At 51.2% G+C, this 19,327-nt stretch overlaps 1 protein-coding gene across 2 annotated transcripts in view; it reads left to right on the top strand.

The window, feature by feature from the left end:
* The window catches only part of pir (pirin), a 218,651-nt gene that overhangs the window by 42,888 nt on the left and 156,436 nt on the right, over window positions 1-19,327 (top strand). For both annotated transcript variants that reach the window (XM_067992258.1, XM_067992257.1), the window contains exon 3: window positions 4,625-4,717. In XM_067992258.1, coding sequence (XP_067848359.1) covers window positions 4,625-4,717 — 93 coding nt within the window. The remainder of the gene's footprint in view (window positions 1-4,624; window positions 4,718-19,327) is intronic.

Raw genomic sequence — 19,327 nt, 5'->3', positions numbered from 1 at the left:
ATAAATTGTAAACAATTTTACAACACCAAGTTATAGTCCAGCAATTTTATTTTAAATTCACAAGCTTTCGGAGATTTCCTCCTTCCTCAGGTAAATGTTCAGGAGCTCCTCGAAGCCTACGCATTTATACATATAGAACAATACATGGTGTTTACAGAATGCCCCTGCAACTGCCCATTGCCAAGGCAATCACCGTGTTCAGACAGAGAGGTGTCACCTGCAGAACCCCCGAATACACATTCAACAAAAAAACAAACAGGAAAGAAAACAGAGAGAGGCAGAAACATCCGGAAGGCAGAGAAAGCCAGCAAATGACCCATTATATTAAAAACAGATAACATTTGTTCGCTGGTGGGGTTACGTGTAGCGTGACATGAACCCAAGATCCCGGTTGAGGCCGTCCTCATGGGTGCGGAACTTGGCTATCAATTTCTGCTCGACGATTTTGCGTTGTCGTGTGTCTCGAAGGCCGCCTTGGAGTATGCTTACCCGAAGGTCGGTGGATGAATGTCCATGACTGCTGAAGTGTTCCCCGACTGGGAGGGAACCCTCCTGTTTGGCGATTGTTGCGCGGTGTCCGTTCATCCGTTGTCGCAGCGTCTGCATGGTCTCGCCAATGTACCATGCTCTGGGGCATCCTTTCCTGCTATTTATAAAGCCCAGGATCCCGTATGCTTTTTTAACCGCCTTCTCAACCCGCCCTGCCACCTTCAATGATTTGTGCACATATACCCCCAGATCCCTCTGTTCCTGTACCCCTTTTAGAATTGTACCCTTTAGTTTATATTGCCTCTCCTCATTCTTCCTACCAAAATGTATGACTTTGCACTTCTCTGTGTTAAATTTCATCTGCCACGTGTCTGCCCATGCCACCAGCCTGTCTATATCCTCTTGAAGTCTATCACTATCCTCCTCACTGTTCACTACACTTCCAAGTTTTGTATCATCTGCAAATTTGGAAATTGTGCCCTGTACACCCAAGTCCAAGTCATTAATATATATCAAGAAAAGCAGTGGTCCCAGCACTGACCCCTGGGGAACACCACTGTGCACCTCCCTCCAGTCCGAAAAACAACCGTTCACCACTACTCTCTGTTTCCTGTTATTTGGACAATTCCATGGGCTTCAATCTTGATGATAAGCCTGCCATGCAGCACTTTATCAAATGCCTTTTGAAAGTCCATATACACCACATCAACTACATTGCCCTCATCGACCCTCTCTGTTACCTCATCAAAATACTCTATCAGGTTAGTTAAACACGATTTGCCTTTAACCAATGTTTATCTCGCTGCTTTCTCTCACTTTCTACCTCACCATCTCTCTCCTCTTCTGCTCATCTGTTTCTGTTTGTTATTTCTTCTCTCTCTCTATGCTGCTGTAACTTTCTCTGTCTTTTATGTCTTTCCTATCGGGCAGTGGGGAATATTGCCGTGGGTCACATTTTCCGATGGAGAGAATGTGGTTTGTAAGACTCGGAGGCTCCCTTCACCAATCCTATCACTTCACCCTGTCCCTGCTCCCCCCACTCACTCTCCCCCTGCCTTCCCCAACATACCCTCAATCCTATCACTGCACCCTGTCCCTGCTCCCCCCACTCACTCTCCCCCTGCCTTCCCCAACACACCCTCAATCCTATCACTGCACCCTGTCCCTGCTCCCCCCACTCACTCTCCCCCTGCCTTCCCCAACACACCCTCAATCCTATCACTTCACCCTGTCCCTGCTCCCCCCACTCACTCTCCCCCTGCCTTCCCCAACACACCCTCAATCCTATCACTGCACCCTGTCCCTGCTCCCCCCACTCACTCTCCCCCTGCCTTCCCCAACATACCCTCAATCCTATCACTGCACCCTGTCCCTGCTCCCCCCACTCACTCTCCCCCTGCCTTCCCCAACACACCCTCAATCCTATCACTTCACCCTGTCCCTGCTCCCTCCACTCACTCTCCCCCTGCCTTCCCCAACATACCCTCAATCCTATCACTTCACCCTGTCCCTGCTCCCCCCACTCACTCTCCCCCTGCCTTCCCCAACATACCCTCAATCCTATCACTTCACCCTGTCCCTGCTCCCCCCACTCACTCTCCCCCTGCCTTCCCCAACACACCCTCAATCCTATCACTTCACCCTGTCCCTGCTCCCCCCACTCACTCTCCCCCTGCCTTCCCCAACACACCCTCAATCCTATTGCATCCCTGACTCCTTTCCCTTCACACTATGACCTTACGCTGTGTGTTCTCAGTGACCTGTGCTGCCCTGCTTGTTACCATGCTGTGCTTTGGTTCGCTCCATCATCTCACCAATCCCTGCAGTTCCTTGTGCTCTGTCTCTCTCCTCCGATCCTCTGATCTAATTGCTGATCACTGGAGGGATTGTAATGGGGACCAGGTTGGTGTCACTGGGATAGGCGGGAGGCAGGTTGTGTGGGCCTGAAGCTGGACAGGCCCAAGAAGTACATCATCGGGAAAGTACAGGGGTGGACTGGGGAGCCGGTTGGCAGTTGAGAGGGGAAGCAGGCCGCAAAGCCAGGCTGGCCAGGTTTAAGAAACAAACTGCCAATTTACCAGTGCTCGGGTTTGATGGGAACATGGTGAAGATCAGGACTGAAGGAGAGCACAGTAAGTAAAGTTAAAATAGGTTTGAAATAAAAGTTAACTATAAACTTAAATAATAATAAACTTTGGTTTCACATGACCTAAACCTTACAGTAAGAGCCATTGAAACAGAGCTGGGAGAGAATCCTTTGAGGGAGTGGGGCCACTGAGGGATAAATTTTAACCCTTTGGGTTGAGGGTGGGTGGGGAGGAAAAATCCTTCATTTTCGGAGTGGGACCACATCCGGGCTCCAGCACGCCTGTTTCTGGGTTTAACCCGGGGGCGGGGTTTGTCCGTGTGAGGAGAGCAGACACCAGGAAGTCCCGCCCCCACTTAAATCCGGCGGGCCGATACTAAGAGGGCAATGTACCTCACTGAGATACTGGACGGACTTAATATATTGTGTATTGGAATAATAAAATGAATTTAACCTCACCTGTTGGGGTTTCCCACCGCTTCCCGTTCACATCAGGTGAAAGCAGGTGGGAAGAACTGGATCCATGGGATGAATGAGGGCCTTTGTTGCACTGCTTGTGGGCCCGGAGGAGCAGGAGTGCTTCATCCAGGCCCAACAGACTCAGCTGGCCGACAGGATCCCCGCGATCGCCCTCCCCCGCAATGGTGACCCCGTCCCCCCCCCATGATGGACCTCCACCTACCTCCAGCTCTTCACCCAACCTCCAGTGACCCCTGATCGCTTCATCAGCCCCCCCCCCCCGGGTCTCTTCATCAGCCCCCCCCCCCCGGGTCTCTTCATCAGCCCCTCCCCCCCAGGTCTCTTCATCAGCCCCTCCCCCCCAGGTCTCTTCATCAGCCCCTCCCCCCCAGGTCTCTTCATCAGCCCCTCCCCCCCAGGTCTCTTCATCAGCCCCTCCCCCCCAGGTCTCTTCATCAGCCCCTCCCCCCCAGGTCTCTTCATCAGCCACCCCCCCCCCGGGTCTCTTCCTCGTAAATGCCCTCTGTACCCTCTCTAGTGCAATCACATCCTTCCTGTAATGTGGTGACCAGAACTGTACACAGTACTCAAGCTGTGGCCTAACTAATGTTTTGTACAGTTCCAGAATAACCTCCCTGCTCTTATATTCTATGCCTCGGCTAATAAAGGAAAGTATTCCATATGCCTTCTTAACCACCTTATCTACCTGTCCTGCTATCTTCAGGGATCTGTGGACATGCACTCCAAGGTCCCTCACTTCCTCTACACCTCTCAGCATCCTCCCATTTATTGTGTATTCCCTTGCCTTGTTTGCCCTCCCCAAATGCATTACCTCACACTTCTCCGGATTGAATTCCATTTGTCACTTTTCTGCCCACCTGACCAGTCCATTGATATCTTCCTGCAGTCTACAGCTTTCCTCCTCACTATCAATCACACGGCCTATCTTTGTATCATTTGTTGTAATATCTATTTAGATGATTCCATAAACCACAAGAGCAAAGTTCAAGTGGATTATAAAAATCATCTTTGTCAAACTCTGAAGCAATCTTGCTGGACTCTCTAAGGAGAGTGGTGGGGATGACAGGCTTTTGCCTGGGCCTGCTCAGCTGCCAGCCTCAGTAAACCTGGCAAGTTAATGTGGATGTTGTGCTGGTCTCTCGAGCCCCATGTGTCAGGATCGAGTGACATCAGCACTGTACTCAGCACAACATCACAGCAGCAATCAGTCTCTCGGGCCCGGTTTATTTTGGCCTGGGAATATCGGAATAGATGCACATTTCATTCCTGCTGTGATGTTTACAAGTCCACAGAACTCAGGATGTGGGTTTCTTTCAGCCTCTTTGATAGTTGTCCTCAAACTGCTTTAACACAGGGTGATTTATGGATAAGATGGCGTGACACAGGGCAGATGCTGCTAATTATTGAGCAATTCAGTTCTGGATTCACTGCTCAATTCGTTTAATCATCACATATCATCACAGTCGCTGCACTGATTGCCGGTATCTGTCCAGTCTGTTTGAACATTTGCCTCACATGTGTGTGCTTCAAGTTGTTTCAGTAATGCTCAAGAATTCTTATTATTGACAGCTGAAAAGTTTGGACCCATTCTTGATGCTGGATGAATTTAAAGTTTCCAAACCTGCAGGGTTTCCTGACCATCCGCACAGGGGCTTTGAAACTGTAAGTCAACCGTTGTTTATCTATTTACAACTTATTAGTTAGAATCATCGAATCATACAGCACAGAATGAGGCCATTCGGCCCATCATGCCTGTGCGGCCCTTTGAAAGTTCTATCCAATTAGTTCCATTCTCCTGCTCTTTCCCCATAGCCCTGCAAATTTCTCCTTTTCGAGTATTTATCCAATTCCCTTTTGAAAGTTATTATTGAATCTGCTTCCACCACCCTTTAAGAAAAAAAGAACATAAGAAATAGGAGCAGGAGTAGGCCAATCGGCCCCTCGAGCCTGCTCCGCCATTCAATAAGATCATGGCTGATCTGATCCTAACCTCAAATCTAAATTCATGTCCAATTTCCTGCCCGCTCCCCGTAACCCCTAATTCCCTTTACTTCTAGGAAACTGTCTATTTCTGTTTTAAATTTATTTCATGATGTAGCTTCCACAGCTTCCTGGGGCAGCAAATTCCACAGACCTACCACCCTCTGAGTGAAGAAGTTTCTCCTCATCTCAGTTTTGAAAGAGCAGCCCCTTATTCTAAGATTATGCCCCCTAGTTCTAGTTTCACCCATCCTTGGGAACATCCTTACTGCATCTTTCAGGCAGCGCATTCCAGATCATAACAACTCGCTGCATAAAATAATTTCTCCTCATCTCCCCCTATTCTTTTGCCAATTGTAAACAATTTTACAACACCAAGTTATAGTCCAGCAATTTTATTTTAAATTCTTTTGCCAATTACCTTAAATCTGTGTCCTCTGGTTACCGACCCTCCTGCCAGTAGAAATAGTTTCACCTTATCTACTCTATCCTCATGATTTTGAACACCTCTATTAAATCTCCCCTTAACATTCTCTGTTCGAAGGAGAACAACCCCAGCTTCCTCAGTCTCTCCACATAACTGAAGTCCCTCGTTCCTGGAACCATTCTAGTAAATCTCTCCTGCACCCTCTCTAAGGCCTTCACATCCTTCCTAAAGTGTGGTGCCCAGAATTGGACACAATACTCCAGCTGAGGCCTAACCAGTGTTTTATAAAGGTTTAGTGTAACTTCCTTGCTTTTCTATGCCTTTGTTTATAAAACCAAAGATCCCGTATGCTTTTTCAACCTTATCAACTTGTCCGGCCACCTTCAAAGATTTGTGTATGTAAATGTCTCTGCATTAAATTTCATCTGCCATGTGTCTGCCCATTTCACCAGTCTGTCTCTGTCCTCCTGAAGTCTGTTACTATCCTCCTCATTGTTTACTCTATTTCCAAGCTTTGTGTCATCTGCAAAGTTTGAAATTATACCCTCTATACCCAAGTCCAGGTCATTAATATATATCAAAAAGAGCAGTGGTCCTAATACTGACCCCTGGGGAACACCACTGTATACTTCCCTCCAGTCTGAAAAACAACCGTTCACCACTACTCTCTGCTTTCTGTCTCTGAGACAATTTTGTATCCACACTGCCCACTGTCCCTTTAATCCCATGGGCTTTAATTTTGCTAACAAGTCTATTATGTGGCACTTTATCAAAAGCCTTTTGAAAGTCCATATACACAACATCAACCACACTACCCTCATCAACCCTCTCCGTTACTTCATCAAAGAACTCAATCAAGTTAGTCAAACACTATTTTCCTTTAACAAATCCGTGCTGACTTTTATTTATTAACCCTTGTTCTTCCAAGTGCCGATTAATTTTGTCCCGGATTATTTGGCAGTATTTTAGCACCCGCTATCGGCGGGGGGGGCCCCGAAAATTGTGAAATCCCGGAGCGGGTCGGGAGCCCGACTCCAACTTCCGGGTTCACCGCTGGCGCACACAGCCCCCGCTGGTGGGAATCCCGCAGACAATTAAAGCCAGCGGGATGCCACTTGAAGGTATTCATTTTGCTTGTTCAGGTCATTAACTGACCTGATTAAGGGATTATGAGAGGAGGGGTGGGATTTTAGAGCAAACTGGGACTGTTTCCCGTACTGGGGGAAACACTCCCAGTTGAAATGGACGTGTTGCAGCCATCAGCCTGTGGCAGCTGCAAAGGTCCATTTGACATGTGGGGGGGTTGGGGGAGACCCTCACTCATTGCAGGAGGCCACTCTGTCACTTTGGACAAGGTTTGGCCTCCACCACCCTCCTCCTAACAATGAAATTCACCAACTTGCACACTTACCCCGGGGTCCAGAGACATGTACCTACCTTGCGGACCCCCTCAGATGTACATCTTCCGGATGGGTGCCGCCATAGCTGCAGTCATGACCTCCTCGGAGGGCGAACAGCATCACCAGCCTCACCATCCACGCCGTCCACCTCTGACACATGGAGCTCCACAACACAGTGCTGTGACACATCCACCTGCACAGCAGGAGGGAGGGCAACCACAGAGAGAGATGCGTCGCAGGGGGCACTACCCTCGCCACAGGGTCCACAGACCGAGGCTCAGCTTCCTGGACCTCTCTGAGCAGCAGTGCACACGGAGGCTCAGAGTCACTCGACATGTAGTCGTGGACATCTGCAGCCTCTTTCATGCCAAGCTGCACCTGGCTGGCCCGAGCACCATCTTCTTACCTGTCGCTGTCAAAAGTCACCACTGCCCTCAACAACTTCTCCTCCGCCAATGTCTCTCAGTCGTCTGCACAAAAGAGCCCTGAAAATACACCTACACCCACTCTGCAGTGACACAATGGGTGGCATCAGGTGTTGGTCTTCATAGTGATCCTCAGGAGCGGGCATTATTGCACAAACCAGACAAGATTCGCGAAGACGTGGCAGTCGTGGTGCCAATATAATATGTGATGTGAGTTGGTCAGAAATTCAATATAAGTAACAACCATGACAAACCCTCAAACACCCTTGTGCATCCCCTTCATGCTCACGACATGTTTGCCTTACGCTGCCTACTGCACATATGTGATGCATGCCCTGTGGCTGCAGCACAGGTAGTGGCAGGTTGAGTGAGGCTGACCGTGAAAGAGATGCACGAGAGGGTGAGTATGAGATAGAGCCATGAGATTGCATGAGGATTGGGTTGAGTGGTAGTGGTGGGATGAGTACTGGGGAGGTGAGTAAGTGCAGGTTAGATGAGGATGAGGTTTGAGTGGGTGTGAGGGGTGATGTGACAGAGTAGTGTTGGCAGTGCAGAAGGAGATGTGGGGTGGGGGCGGTGATGTGGCAGACGGAGTGAAGGGGAATGAGTAAGTGTACTCACTTTGGCTGACCTACTGAGGTCATTGGAGCGCCTCCTGCACTGTATGCAGGTGGGCGATATGTTGGTGGTGCTGGTGAACTCCTCTGGCACCTCGAGCCATGCCTTCCTGGTGGCAGAGACAGGCCGCTTCCTCCCGCCCGCCGGGGGGAAGATCTCTGTCCTCCCCCTCCTCCTCACCCCATGCGGTCATCTCCCTCCAAAACAGGTATACCGTTTTGGATACTGTTGGGGGAGATGGCTCACCAGGGGAAGGTGGCAGTGGCCAGGTTCATGGCACCGTGGCTGGCTCTGCTGCACAGGAGGGCAGGAAAAAGAGTGGCAGAGCTATAGTGATAGGGGACTCGATTGTAAGGGGAATAGACAGGCGTTTCTGCGGACGCAACCGAGACTCCAGGATGGTATGTTGCCTCCCTGGTGCAAGGGTCAAGGATGTCTCGGAGCGGCTGCAGGACATTCTGGAGGGGGAGGGTGAACAGCCAGTTGTCGTGGTGCATATAGGCACCAACGATATAGGTAAAAAACAGGATGAGGTCCTACAAGCTGAATTTAGGGAGTTAGGAGTTAAACTAAAGAGTAGGACCTCAAAGGTAGTAATCTCAGGATTGCTACCAGTGCCACGGGCAAGTCAGAGTAGGAATGACAGGATAGCTAAGATGAATACGTGGCTTGAGAGATGGTGCAAGAGGGAGGGATTCAAATTCCTGGGCCATTGGAACCGGTTCTGGGGGAGGTGGGACCAGTACAAATTGGACGGTCTGCATCTGGGCAGGACTGGAACCAATGTCCTCGGGGGAGTGTTTGCCAGTGCTGTTGGGGAGGGTTTAAACTAATGTGGCAGGGGGATGGGAACCGATGCAGGAAGTCAGTGGGAAATAAAATGGTGACAGAAACAAAAGGCAGTAAGGGAGAGTGTACAAAACATGACCGGACAGATGGTCTGAGAAAGCAGGGCAAAGACCAAGGGAAGTCTAGATTAAACTGCATTTATTTCAATGCAAGAAGTCTGATGGGCAAGGCAGATGAACTCAGGGCATGGATGGGTACATGGGACTGGGATGTTATAGCTATTACTGAAACATGGATAAGGGAGGGGCAGGACTGGCAGCTCAATGTTCCAGGGTACAGATGCTATAGGAAAGATAGAGCAGGAGGTAAGAGAGGAGGGGGAGTTGCGTTCTTGATTAGGGAGAACATCACGGCAGTAGTGAGAGGGGATATATCCGAGGGTTCGCCCACTGAGTCTATATGGGTAGAACTGAAAAATAAGAAGGGAGAGATCACTTTGATAGGATTGTACTACAGACCCCCAAATAGTCAACGGGAAATTGAGGAGCAAATATGTAAGGAGATTACAGACAGCTGCAAGAAAAATAGGGTGGTAATAGTAGGGGACTTTAACTTTCCCAACATTGACTGGGACAGCCATAGCATTAGGGGCTTGGATGGAGAGAAATTTGTTGAGTGTATTCAGGAGGAATTTCTCATTCAGTATGTGGATGGCCCGACTAGAGAGGGGGCAAAACTTGACCTCCTCTTGGGCAATAAGGAAGGGCAGGTGACAGAAGTGTTAGTGAGGGATCACTTTGGGACCAGTGATCATAATTCCATTAGTTTTAAGATAGCTATGGAGAAGGATAGGTCTGGCCCAAAAGTTAAAATTCTAAATTGGGGAAAGGCCAATTTTGATGGTATTAGACAGGAACTTTCAGAAGTTGATTGGGAGAGTCTGTTGGCAGGCAAAGGGACGTCTGGTAAGTGGGAGGCTTTCAAAAGTGTGTTAACCAGGGTTCAGGGTAAGCACATTCCTTATAAAGTGAAGGGCAAGGCTGGTAGAAGTAGGGAACCTTGGATGACTCGGGAGATTGAGGCACTAGTCAAAAAGAAGAAGGAGGCATATGACATGCATAGGCAGCTGGGATCAAGTGGATCCCTTGAAGAGTATAGAGATTGCCGGAGTAGAGTTAAGAGAGAAATCAGGAGGGCAAAAAGGGGACATGAGATTGCTTTGGCAGATAAGGCAAAGGAGAATCCAAAGAGCTTCTACAAGTACATAAAGGGCAAAAGAGTAACTAGGGAGAGAGTAGGGCCTCTTAAGGATCAACAAGGTCATCTATGTGCGGAACCACAAGAGATGGGTGAGATCCTGAATGAATATTTCACATCGGTATTTACGGTTGAGAAAGGCATGGATGTTAGGGAACTTGGGGAAATAAATAGTGATGTCTTGAGGAGTGTACATATTACAGAGAGGGAGGTGCTGGAAGTCTTAACGCGCATCAAGGTAGATAAATCTCCGGGACCTGATGAAATGTATCCCAGGACGTTATGGGAGGTTAGGGAGGAAATTGCGGGTCCCCTAGCAGAGATATTTGAATCATCCACCGCTACAGGTGAGGTGCCTGAAGATTGGAGGGTAGCAAATGTTGTGCCTTTGTTTAAGAAGGGCGGCAGGGAAAAGCCTGGGAACTACAGACCAGTGAGCCTGACATCTGTAGTGGGTAAGTTGTTAGAGGGTATTCTGAGGGACAGGATCTACAGGCATTTGGAGAGGCAGGGACTAATTAGGAACAGTCAGCATGGTTTTGTGAGAGGAAAATCATGTCTCACGAATTTGATTGAGTTTTTTGAAGGGGTAACCAAGAAGATAGATGAGGGCTGTGCAGTAGACGTGGTCTACATGGACTTCAGCAAAGCATTTGACAAGGTACCGCATGGTAGGTTGTTACATAAGGTTAAATCTCATGGGATCCAAGGTGAGGTAGCCAATTGGATACAAAATTGGCTTGACGACAGAAGACAGAGGGTGGTTGTAGAGGGTTGTTTTTCAAACTGGAGGCCTGTGACCAGCGGTGTGCCTCAGGGATCGGTGCTGGGTCCGCTGTTATTTGTTATTTATATTAATGATTTGGATGAGAATTTAGGAGGCATGGTTAGTAAGTTTGCAGATGACACCAAGATTGGTGGCATTGTGGACAGTGAAGAAGGTTATCTGGGATTGCAACGGGATCTTGATCAATTGGGCCAGTGGGCCGATGAATGGCAGATGGAGTTTAATTTAGATAAATGTGAGGTGATGCATTTTGGTAGATTGAATCGGGCCAGGACCTACTCCGTTAATGGTAGGGCGTTGGGGAGAGTTATAGAACAAAGAGATCTAGGAGTACAGGTTCATAGCTCCTTGAAAGTGGAGTCACAGGTGAATAGGGTGGTGAAGAAGGCATTCGGCATGCTTGGTTTCATTGGTCAGAACATTGAATGCAGGAGTTGGGATGTCTTGTTGAAGTTGTACAGGGCATTGGTGAGGCCACACTTGGAGTACTGTGTACAGTTCTGGTCACCCTATTATAGAAAGGATATTATTAAACTAGAAAGAGTGCAGAAAAGATTTACTAGGATGCTACCGGGACTTGATGGTTTGACTTACAGGGAGAGGTTAGACAGACTGGGACTTTTTTCCCTGGAGAGTAGGAGGTTAAGGGGTGATCTTATAGAAGTCTATAAAATAATGAGGGGCATAGATAAGGTCGATAGTCAAAATCTTTTCCCAAAGGTAGGGGAGTCTATAACGAGGGGGCATAGATTTAAGGTGAGAGGGGAGAGATACAAAAGGGTCCAGAGGGGCAATTTTTTCACTCAAAGGGTGGTGAGTGTCTGGAACGAGCTGCCAGAGGCAGTAGTGGAGGCGGGTACTATTTTGTCTTTTAAAAAGCATTTGGACAGTTACATGGGTAAGATGGGTATGGAGGGATATGGGCCAAGTGCAGGCAATTGGGACTAGCTTAGTGGTATAAACTGGGCGACATGGACATGTTGGGCCGAAGGGCCTGTTTCCATGTTGTAACTTCTATGATTCTATGATTCTATGTATTGATACCTGGAGTGAGGCATCATTAAACTGGGAGCAGCCTTCCCCCTGGGCTGCTCTCTGCTGTGATTTTTTCTGTTTGTTGCAGCATCTGTCAGTGGAGGACTGCCCCTTTAAATAGAGCTCCTCCAGCTTACAGAGCTTAATGCGCATGCGCAGCCCGCCCAACGCACAGATCAGCAGCGGGGAACCCGGAGGACCAGGTAAGTGGATCCAATTGGGCCACGATCGCGCAGGTGGCTGACTCATTTCGCCGGGCGTGTTACCCACGCGCCCGATAGCCCCCCCGCCGTGAACCCGCAGCCCTGGTAACATCGGGCCCATTGTCTCTAAAAGTTTCCCACCACCGACGTTAGGCTGACTGGCCTGTAATTACCGGGTTTATCCCTCTCCCCTTTTTTGAACAGGGGTGTAACATTTACAATCCTCCAGTCCTCCGGCACCGTCCCCATATCTAAGGGTGATTGGAAGATTGTGGTCAGAGTCTCCGCAATTTCCACCCTCACTTCCCTCAGTAACCGAGGATGTATCCCATCCGGACCGGGTGACTTTTCTACTTTGAGTACTGCCAATCTTTTAAGTCCCTCCTCTTTATCTATTTCTATCCTATCCAATTTCCCTACTATTTCCTCCTTTACTGAGACTTTGTCAACATCCTCTTCTTTGGTAAAGACAGAGACAAAGTATTCATTTCGTACACTGCCTTCCGCCTGCAAAGGTAGATCTCCTTTTTAATTCCTATTTGGCCCCCACCCTTCCTTTGACTACCCTTTTGACTATCCAACTCCGCACTCTGTCCTCCCCCCAACAATGTTCATGTTCTCACTCTCCCTCCTCGCTCACTCTCCCTCCTCGCTCACTCTCCCTCCTCGCTCACTCTCTTACTGCCAGCATTTCCCTTCCTCCCTCTACCTGTAACATTACTCAGCTTCCACCGTTTACTGCTCCCTGTGGGAAACATGGCTGCGTGGCGTTTGGATTAAAACGAAGCAAGGAATATTTGGAATTCCTGTCATACTGTGTTCTGTGGATCCTTTTACAAAAATATCTGAATAAGTAGTTCTGGCAAAATGTTGAGCTGGGGTTAAGGTCCAGGTCGCTCCTGAGTCCGGAGGCAATGGGTACAGTGATATTTGGTACAAAACAACAATGTCTTCTTGTTATCGGCTTCCGGAGGTGGTAAAAGTTGTTCGATAAATACAAGTTCTAGGTTAACTTAACATCCAACAAGTTGGCGCTGCTGTTTTAGCATCACTAAAAGAAAATGTTTTGGTCCTGGTCAGCAAAAACTATATTACCTTCAGCACACACGGCCAGTAATACCATCGAACCCTGACAGGTAGTGTTCTGGGGTCCTCGTCAGTGGGCCAGCATTTGACACAATCAATGTAAACGAGGCCCCTCACCTCACTGATGATTCTACCTGACTCCAATACTCCGGGATAGGTCCTGCTCTTATTTCAGCCAGGGCTCGACACAGTACTGGAGGGAGGAACTCTTATTACAGCAGGAGGTCCTGCCTACAGTACACTGAGGCTACAATCTCTGCTTGAGGAAGAGGGACTTGGTGTGGTATTCAGCAGCTAGCCTCAGGTCAGAGAGGAATTGAGTAGGGAAGGGTGACTGATTGGAAATGAATGGAACAAATGGATGATGATTGAAAGGGGTAAGAGAATGACAACAGAAGGGGAAATTAAAATTAATGAAAGGAATGTAAGGGAGGTGAGAGAGGAATAGAGTGAAATGGATGAAGAAAAGGGGACAGAAGCTGACAGTCATAACAGGGAGAGGTGAGAAGGTAAGTAATCTTATGGGTTGAGGGAGGAAGGAAAAAGCCAGCATGAAGTTAGAACATGACAACATGAACAGTGAGGGGGGAGGAAAGAGTGTCAGCAATAGTCTTCGGGGGGTGAGAATGGAAAAGTGCATTGGTGAACTGGGGGAGGGCAAAAAAGTACCAGTAAAACAGGAGAGGGCAGAGTCTGACAAGATGTTTGAGGGTGGGAGGGGTACGAGGAGCAAAGGAGCATGAAACAAATAAATGGAATGGTTGGACAAGAAGAGAGGTGGGTGTGAAAGGGTGGGGAGTTGGATGGGGTACAGTGTGTGTGTGTGAGGGTGGGGAGTTGGATGGGGTACAGTGTCTGTGTGAGAGGGTGGGGAGTTGGATGGGGTACAGTGTGTGTGTGAGAGGGTGGGGAGTTGGATGGGGTACAGTGTGTGTGTGAGAGGGTGGGGAGTTGGATGGGGTACAGTGTGTGTGTGTGAGAGGGTGGGGAGTTGGATGGGGTACAGTGTGTGTGAGAGGGTGGGGAGTTGGATGGGGTACAGTGTGTGTGAGAGGGTGGGGAGTTGGATGGGGTACAGTGTGTGTGTGAGAGGGTGGGGAGTTGGATGGGGTACAGTGTGTGTGAGAGAGGGTGGGGAGTTGGATGGGGTACAGTGTGTGTGTGAGAGGGTGGGGAGTTGGATGGGGTACAGTGTCTGTGTGAGAGGGTGGGGAGTTGGATGGGGTACAGTGTCTGTGTGAGAGGGTGGGGAGTTGGATGGGGTACAGTGTGTGTGTGTGAGGGTGGGGAGTTGGATGGGGTACAGTGTGTGTGTGTGAGGGTGGGGAGTTGGATGGGGTACAGTGTGTGTGTGAGAGGGTGGGGAGTTGGATGGGGTACAGTGTCTGTGTGAGAGGGTGGGGAGTTGGATGGGGTACAGTGTGTGTGAGAGGGTGGGGAGTTGGATGGGGTACAGTGTGTGTGTGAGGGTGGGGAGTTGGATGGGGTACAGTGTGTGTGTGAGGGTGGGGAGTTGGATGGGGTACAGTGTGTGTGTGAGAGGGTGGGGAGTTGGATGGGGTACAGTGTGTGTGTGAGGGTGGGGAGTTGGATGGGGTACAGTGTGTGTGAGAGAGGGTGGGGAGTTGGATGGGGTACAGTGTGTGTGAGAGGGTGGGGAGTTGGATGGGGTACAGTGTGTGTGTGAGAGGGTGGGGAGTTGGATGGGGTACAGTGTCTGTGTGAGAGGGTGGGGAGTAGGATGGGGTACAGTGTCTGTGTGAGAGGGTGGGGAGTAGGATGGGGTACAGTGTGTGTGAGAGAGGGTGGGGAGTTGGATGGGGGACAGTGTGTGTGAGAGGGTGGGGAGTTGGATGGGGTACAGTGTGTGTGTGAGAGGGTGGGGAGTTGGATGGGGTACAGTGTCTGTGTGAGAGGGTGGGGAGTAGGATGGGGTACAGTGTGTGTGAGAGGGTGGGGAGTTGCATGGGGTACAGTGTGTGTGAGAGGGTGGGGAGTTGGATGGGGTACAGTGTGTGTGAGAGAGGGTGGGGAGTTGGATGGGGTACAGTGTGTGTGTGTGAGGGTGGGGAGTTGGATGGGGTACAGTGTGTGTGTGTGAGGGTGGGGAGTTGGATGGGGTACAGTGTGTGTGTGAGAGGGTGGGGAGTTGGATGGGGTACAGTGTCTGTGTGAGAGGGTGGGGAGTTGGATGGGGTACAGTGTGTGTGTGAGAGGGTGGGGAGTTGGATGGGGTACAGTGTCTGTGTGAGAGGGTGGGGAGTAGGATGGGGTACAGTGTGTGTGAGAGGGTGGGGAGTTGGATGGGGTACAGTGTGTGTGAGAGGGTGGGGAGTTGGATGGGGTACAGTGTGTGTGAGAGAGGGTGGGGAGTTGGATGGGGTACAGTGTGTGTGTGTGAGGGTGGGGAGTTGGATGGGGTACAGTGTGTGTGAGAGGGTGGGGAGTTGGATGGGGTACAGTGTGTGTGAGAGAGGGTGGGGAGTTGGATGGGGTACAGTGTGTGTGTGTGAGGGTGGGGAGTTGGATGGGGTACAGTGTGTGTGTGTGAGGGTGGGGAGTTGGATGGGGTACAGTGTGTGTGTGAGAGGGTGGGGAGTTGGATGGGGTACAGTGTGTGTGAGAGGGTGGGGAGTTGGATGGGGTACAGTGTGTGTGAGAGAGGGTGGGGAGTTGGATGGGGTACAGTGTGTGTGTGTGAGGGTGGGGAGTTGGATGGGGTACAGTGTGTGTGAGAGGGTGGGGAGTTGGATGGGGTACAGTGTGTGTGAGAGAGGGTGGGGAGTTGGATGGGGTACAGTGTGTGTGTGTGAGGGTGGGGAGTTGGATGGGGTACAGTGTGTGTGTGAGAGGGTGGGGAGTTAGATGGGGTACAGTGTGTGTGTGAGAGGGTGGGGAGTTGGATGGGGTACAGTGTGTGTGTGTGAGGGTGGGGAGTTGGATGGGGTACAGTGTGTGTGTGTGAGGGTGGGGAGTTGGATGGGGTACAGTGTGTGTGTGAGAGGGTGGGGAGTTGGATGGGGTACAGTGTCTGTGTGAGAGGGTGGGGAGTTGGATGGGGTACAGTGTGTGTGTGAGAGGGTGGGGAGTTGGATGGGGTACAGTGTGTGTGTGAGGGTGGGGAGTTGGATGGGGTACAGTGTGTGTGTGAGAGGGTGGGGAGTTGGATGGGGTACAGTGTGTGTGTGTGAGGGTGGGGAGTTGGATGGGGTACAGTGTGTGTGTGAAAGGGTGGGGAGTTGGATGGGGTACAGTGTGTGTGTGAGAGGGTGGGGAGTTGGATGGGGTACAGTGTGTGTGTGAGAGGGTGGGGAGTTGGATGGGGTACAGTGTGTGTGAAAGGGTGGGGAGTTGGATGGGGTACAGTGTGTGTGTGAGAGGGTGGGGAGTTGGATGGGGTACAGTGTGTGTGAAAGGGTGGGGAGTTGGATGGGGTACAGTGTGTGTGAGAGGGTGGGGAGTTGGATGGGGTACAGTGTGTGTGTGAGGGTGGGGAGTTGGATGGGGTACAGTGTGTGTGTGAGAGGGTGGGGAGTTGGATGGGGTACAGTGTGTGTGTGAGGGTGGGGAGTGGGATGGGGTACAGTGTGTGTGTGAGAGGGTGGGGAGTTGGATGGGGTACAGTGTGTGTGTGAGAGGGTGGGGAGTTGGATGGGGTACAGTGTGTGTGTGAGGGTGGGGAGTTGGATGGGGTACAGTGTGTGTGTGAGAGGGTGGGGAGTTGGATGGGGTACAGTGTGTGTGAGGGTGGGGAGTTGGATGGGGTACAGTGTGTGTGAGAGAGGGTGGGGAGTTGGATGGGGTACAGTGTGTGTGAGAGGGTGGGGAGTTGGATGGGGTACAGTGTGTGTGCGAGAGGGTGGGGAGTAGGATGGGGTACAGTGTGTGTGTGAGAGGGTGGGGAGTTGGATGGGGTACAGTGTGTGTGTGAGAGGGTGGGGAGTAGGATGGGGTACAGTGTGTGTGTGTGAGGGTGGGGAGTTGGATGGGGTACAGTGTGTGTGTGAGAGGGTGGGGAGTAGGATGGGGTACAGTGTGTGTGTGAGAGGGTGGGGAGTTGGATGGGGTACAGTGTGTGTGTGAGGGTGGGGAGGTGGATGGGGTACAGTGTGTGTGTGAGAGGGTGGGGAGTTGGATGGGGTACAGTGTGTGTGTGAGAGGGTGGGGAGTTGGATGGGGTACAGTGTGTGTGTGAGAGGGTGGGGAGTTGGATGGGGTACAGTGTGTGTGTGAGAGGGTGGGGAGTTGGATGGGGTACAGTGTCTGTGTGAGAGGGTGGGGAGTTGGATGGGGTACAGTGTGTGTGAGAGAGGGTGGGGAGTTGGATGGGGTACAGTGTGTGTGGGAGGGTGGGGAGTTGGATGGGGTACAGTGTCTGTGAGAGGGTGGGGAGTTGGATGGGGTACAGTGTGTGTGTGAGGGTGGGGAGTTGGATGGGGTACAGTGTGTGTGTGAGAGGGTGGGGAGTTGGATGGGGTACAGTGTGTGTGTGAGAGGGTGGGGAGTTGGATGGGGTACAGTGTGTGTGTGAGAGGGTGGGGAGTTGGATGGGGCACAGTGTGTGTGTGAGAGGGTGGGGAGTTGGATGGGGTACAGTGTGTGTGAGAGGGTGGGGAGTTGGATGGGGTACAGTGTGTGTGTGAGAGGGTGGGGAGTTGGATGGGGTACAGTGTCTGTGTGAGAGGGTGGGGAGTTGGATGGGGTACAGTGTGTGTGTGAGAGGGTGGGGAGTTGGATGGGGTACAGTGTGTGTGTGAGAGGGTGGGGAGTTGGATGGGGTACAGTGTCTGTGTGAGAGGGTGGGGAGTTGGATGGGGTACAGTGTGTGTGTGGGAGGGTGGGGAGTTGGATGGGGTACAGTGTGTGTGTGAGAGGGTGGGGAGTTGGATGGGGTACAGTGTGTGTGTGTGAGAGGGTGGGGAGTTGGATGGGGTACAGTGTGTGTGAGAGGGTGGGGAGTTGGATGGGGTACAGTGTGTGTGTGGGAGGGTGGGGAGTTGGATGGGGTACAGTGTGTGTGTGAGAGGGTGGGGAGTTGGATGGGGTACAGTGTGTGTGTGAGAGGGTGGGGAGTTGGATGGGGTACAGTGTGTGTGTGTGAGGGTGGGGAGTTGGATGGGGTACAGTGTGTGTGTGAGAGGGTGGGGAGTTGGATGGGGTACAGTGTGTGTGTGAGAGGGTGGGGAGTTGGATGGGGTACAGTGTGTGTGTGAGAGGGTGGGGAGTTGGATGGGGTACAGTGTGTGTGAGAGGGTGGGGAGTTGGATGGGGTACAGTGTGTGTGAGAGGGTGGGGAGTTGGATGGGGTACAGTGTGTGTGTGAGAGGGTGGGGAGTTGGATGGGGTACAGTGTGTGTGTGAGAGGGTGGGGAGTTGGATGGGGTACAGTGTGTGTGAGAGAGGGTGGGGAGTTGGATGGGGTACAGTGTGTGTGAGAGAGGGTGGGGAGTTGGATGGGGTACAGTGTGTGTGTGTGAGGGTGGGGAGTTGGATGGGGTACAGTGTGTGTGTGAGAGGGTGGGGAGTTGGATGGGGTACAGTGTGTGTGTGAGAGGGTGGGGAGTTGGATGGGGTACAGTGTGTGTGAGAGGGTGGGGAGTTGGATGGGGTACAGTGTGTGTGTGAGAGGGTGGGGAGTAGGATGGGGTACAGTGTGTGTGAGAGGGTGGGGAGTTGGATGGGGTACAGTGTGTGTGTGAAAGGGTGGGGTGTTGGATGGGGTACAGTGTGTGTGAGAGGGTGGGGAGTTGGATGGGGTACAGTGTGTGTGAGAGGGTGGGGAGTTGGATGGGGTACAGTGTCTGTGTGAGAGGGTGGGGAGTTGGATGGGGTACAGTGTGTGTGTGAGAGGGTGGGGAGTTGGATGGGGTACAGTGTCTGTGTGAGAGGGTGGGGAGTTGGATGGGGTACAGTATGTGTGTGTGAGGGTGGGGAGTTGGATGGGGTACAGTGTGTGTGTGAGAGGGTGGGGAGTAGGATGGGGTACAGTGTGTGTGTGAGAGGGTGGGGAGTTGGATGGGGTACAGTGTGTGTGTGAGAGGGTGGGGAGTAGGATGGGGTACAGTGTGTGTGTGAGAGGGTGGGGAGTTGGATGGGGTACAGTGTGTGTGAGAGGGTGGGGAGTTGGATGGGGTACAGTGTGTGTGTGAGAGAGGGTGGGGAGTTGGATGGGGTACAGTGTGTGTGTGAGAGGGTGGGGAGTTGGATGGGGTACAGTGTGTGTGTGAGAGAGGGTGGGGAGTTGGATGGGGTACAGTGTGTGTGT

This window comes from Heptranchias perlo, chromosome 11, assembly GCF_035084215.1.
Source record: "Heptranchias perlo isolate sHepPer1 chromosome 11, sHepPer1.hap1, whole genome shotgun sequence".
NCBI lineage: Eukaryota > Metazoa > Chordata > Chondrichthyes > Hexanchiformes > Hexanchidae > Heptranchias > Heptranchias perlo.
This window is presented reverse-complemented; position numbering and strand designations above follow the sequence as displayed.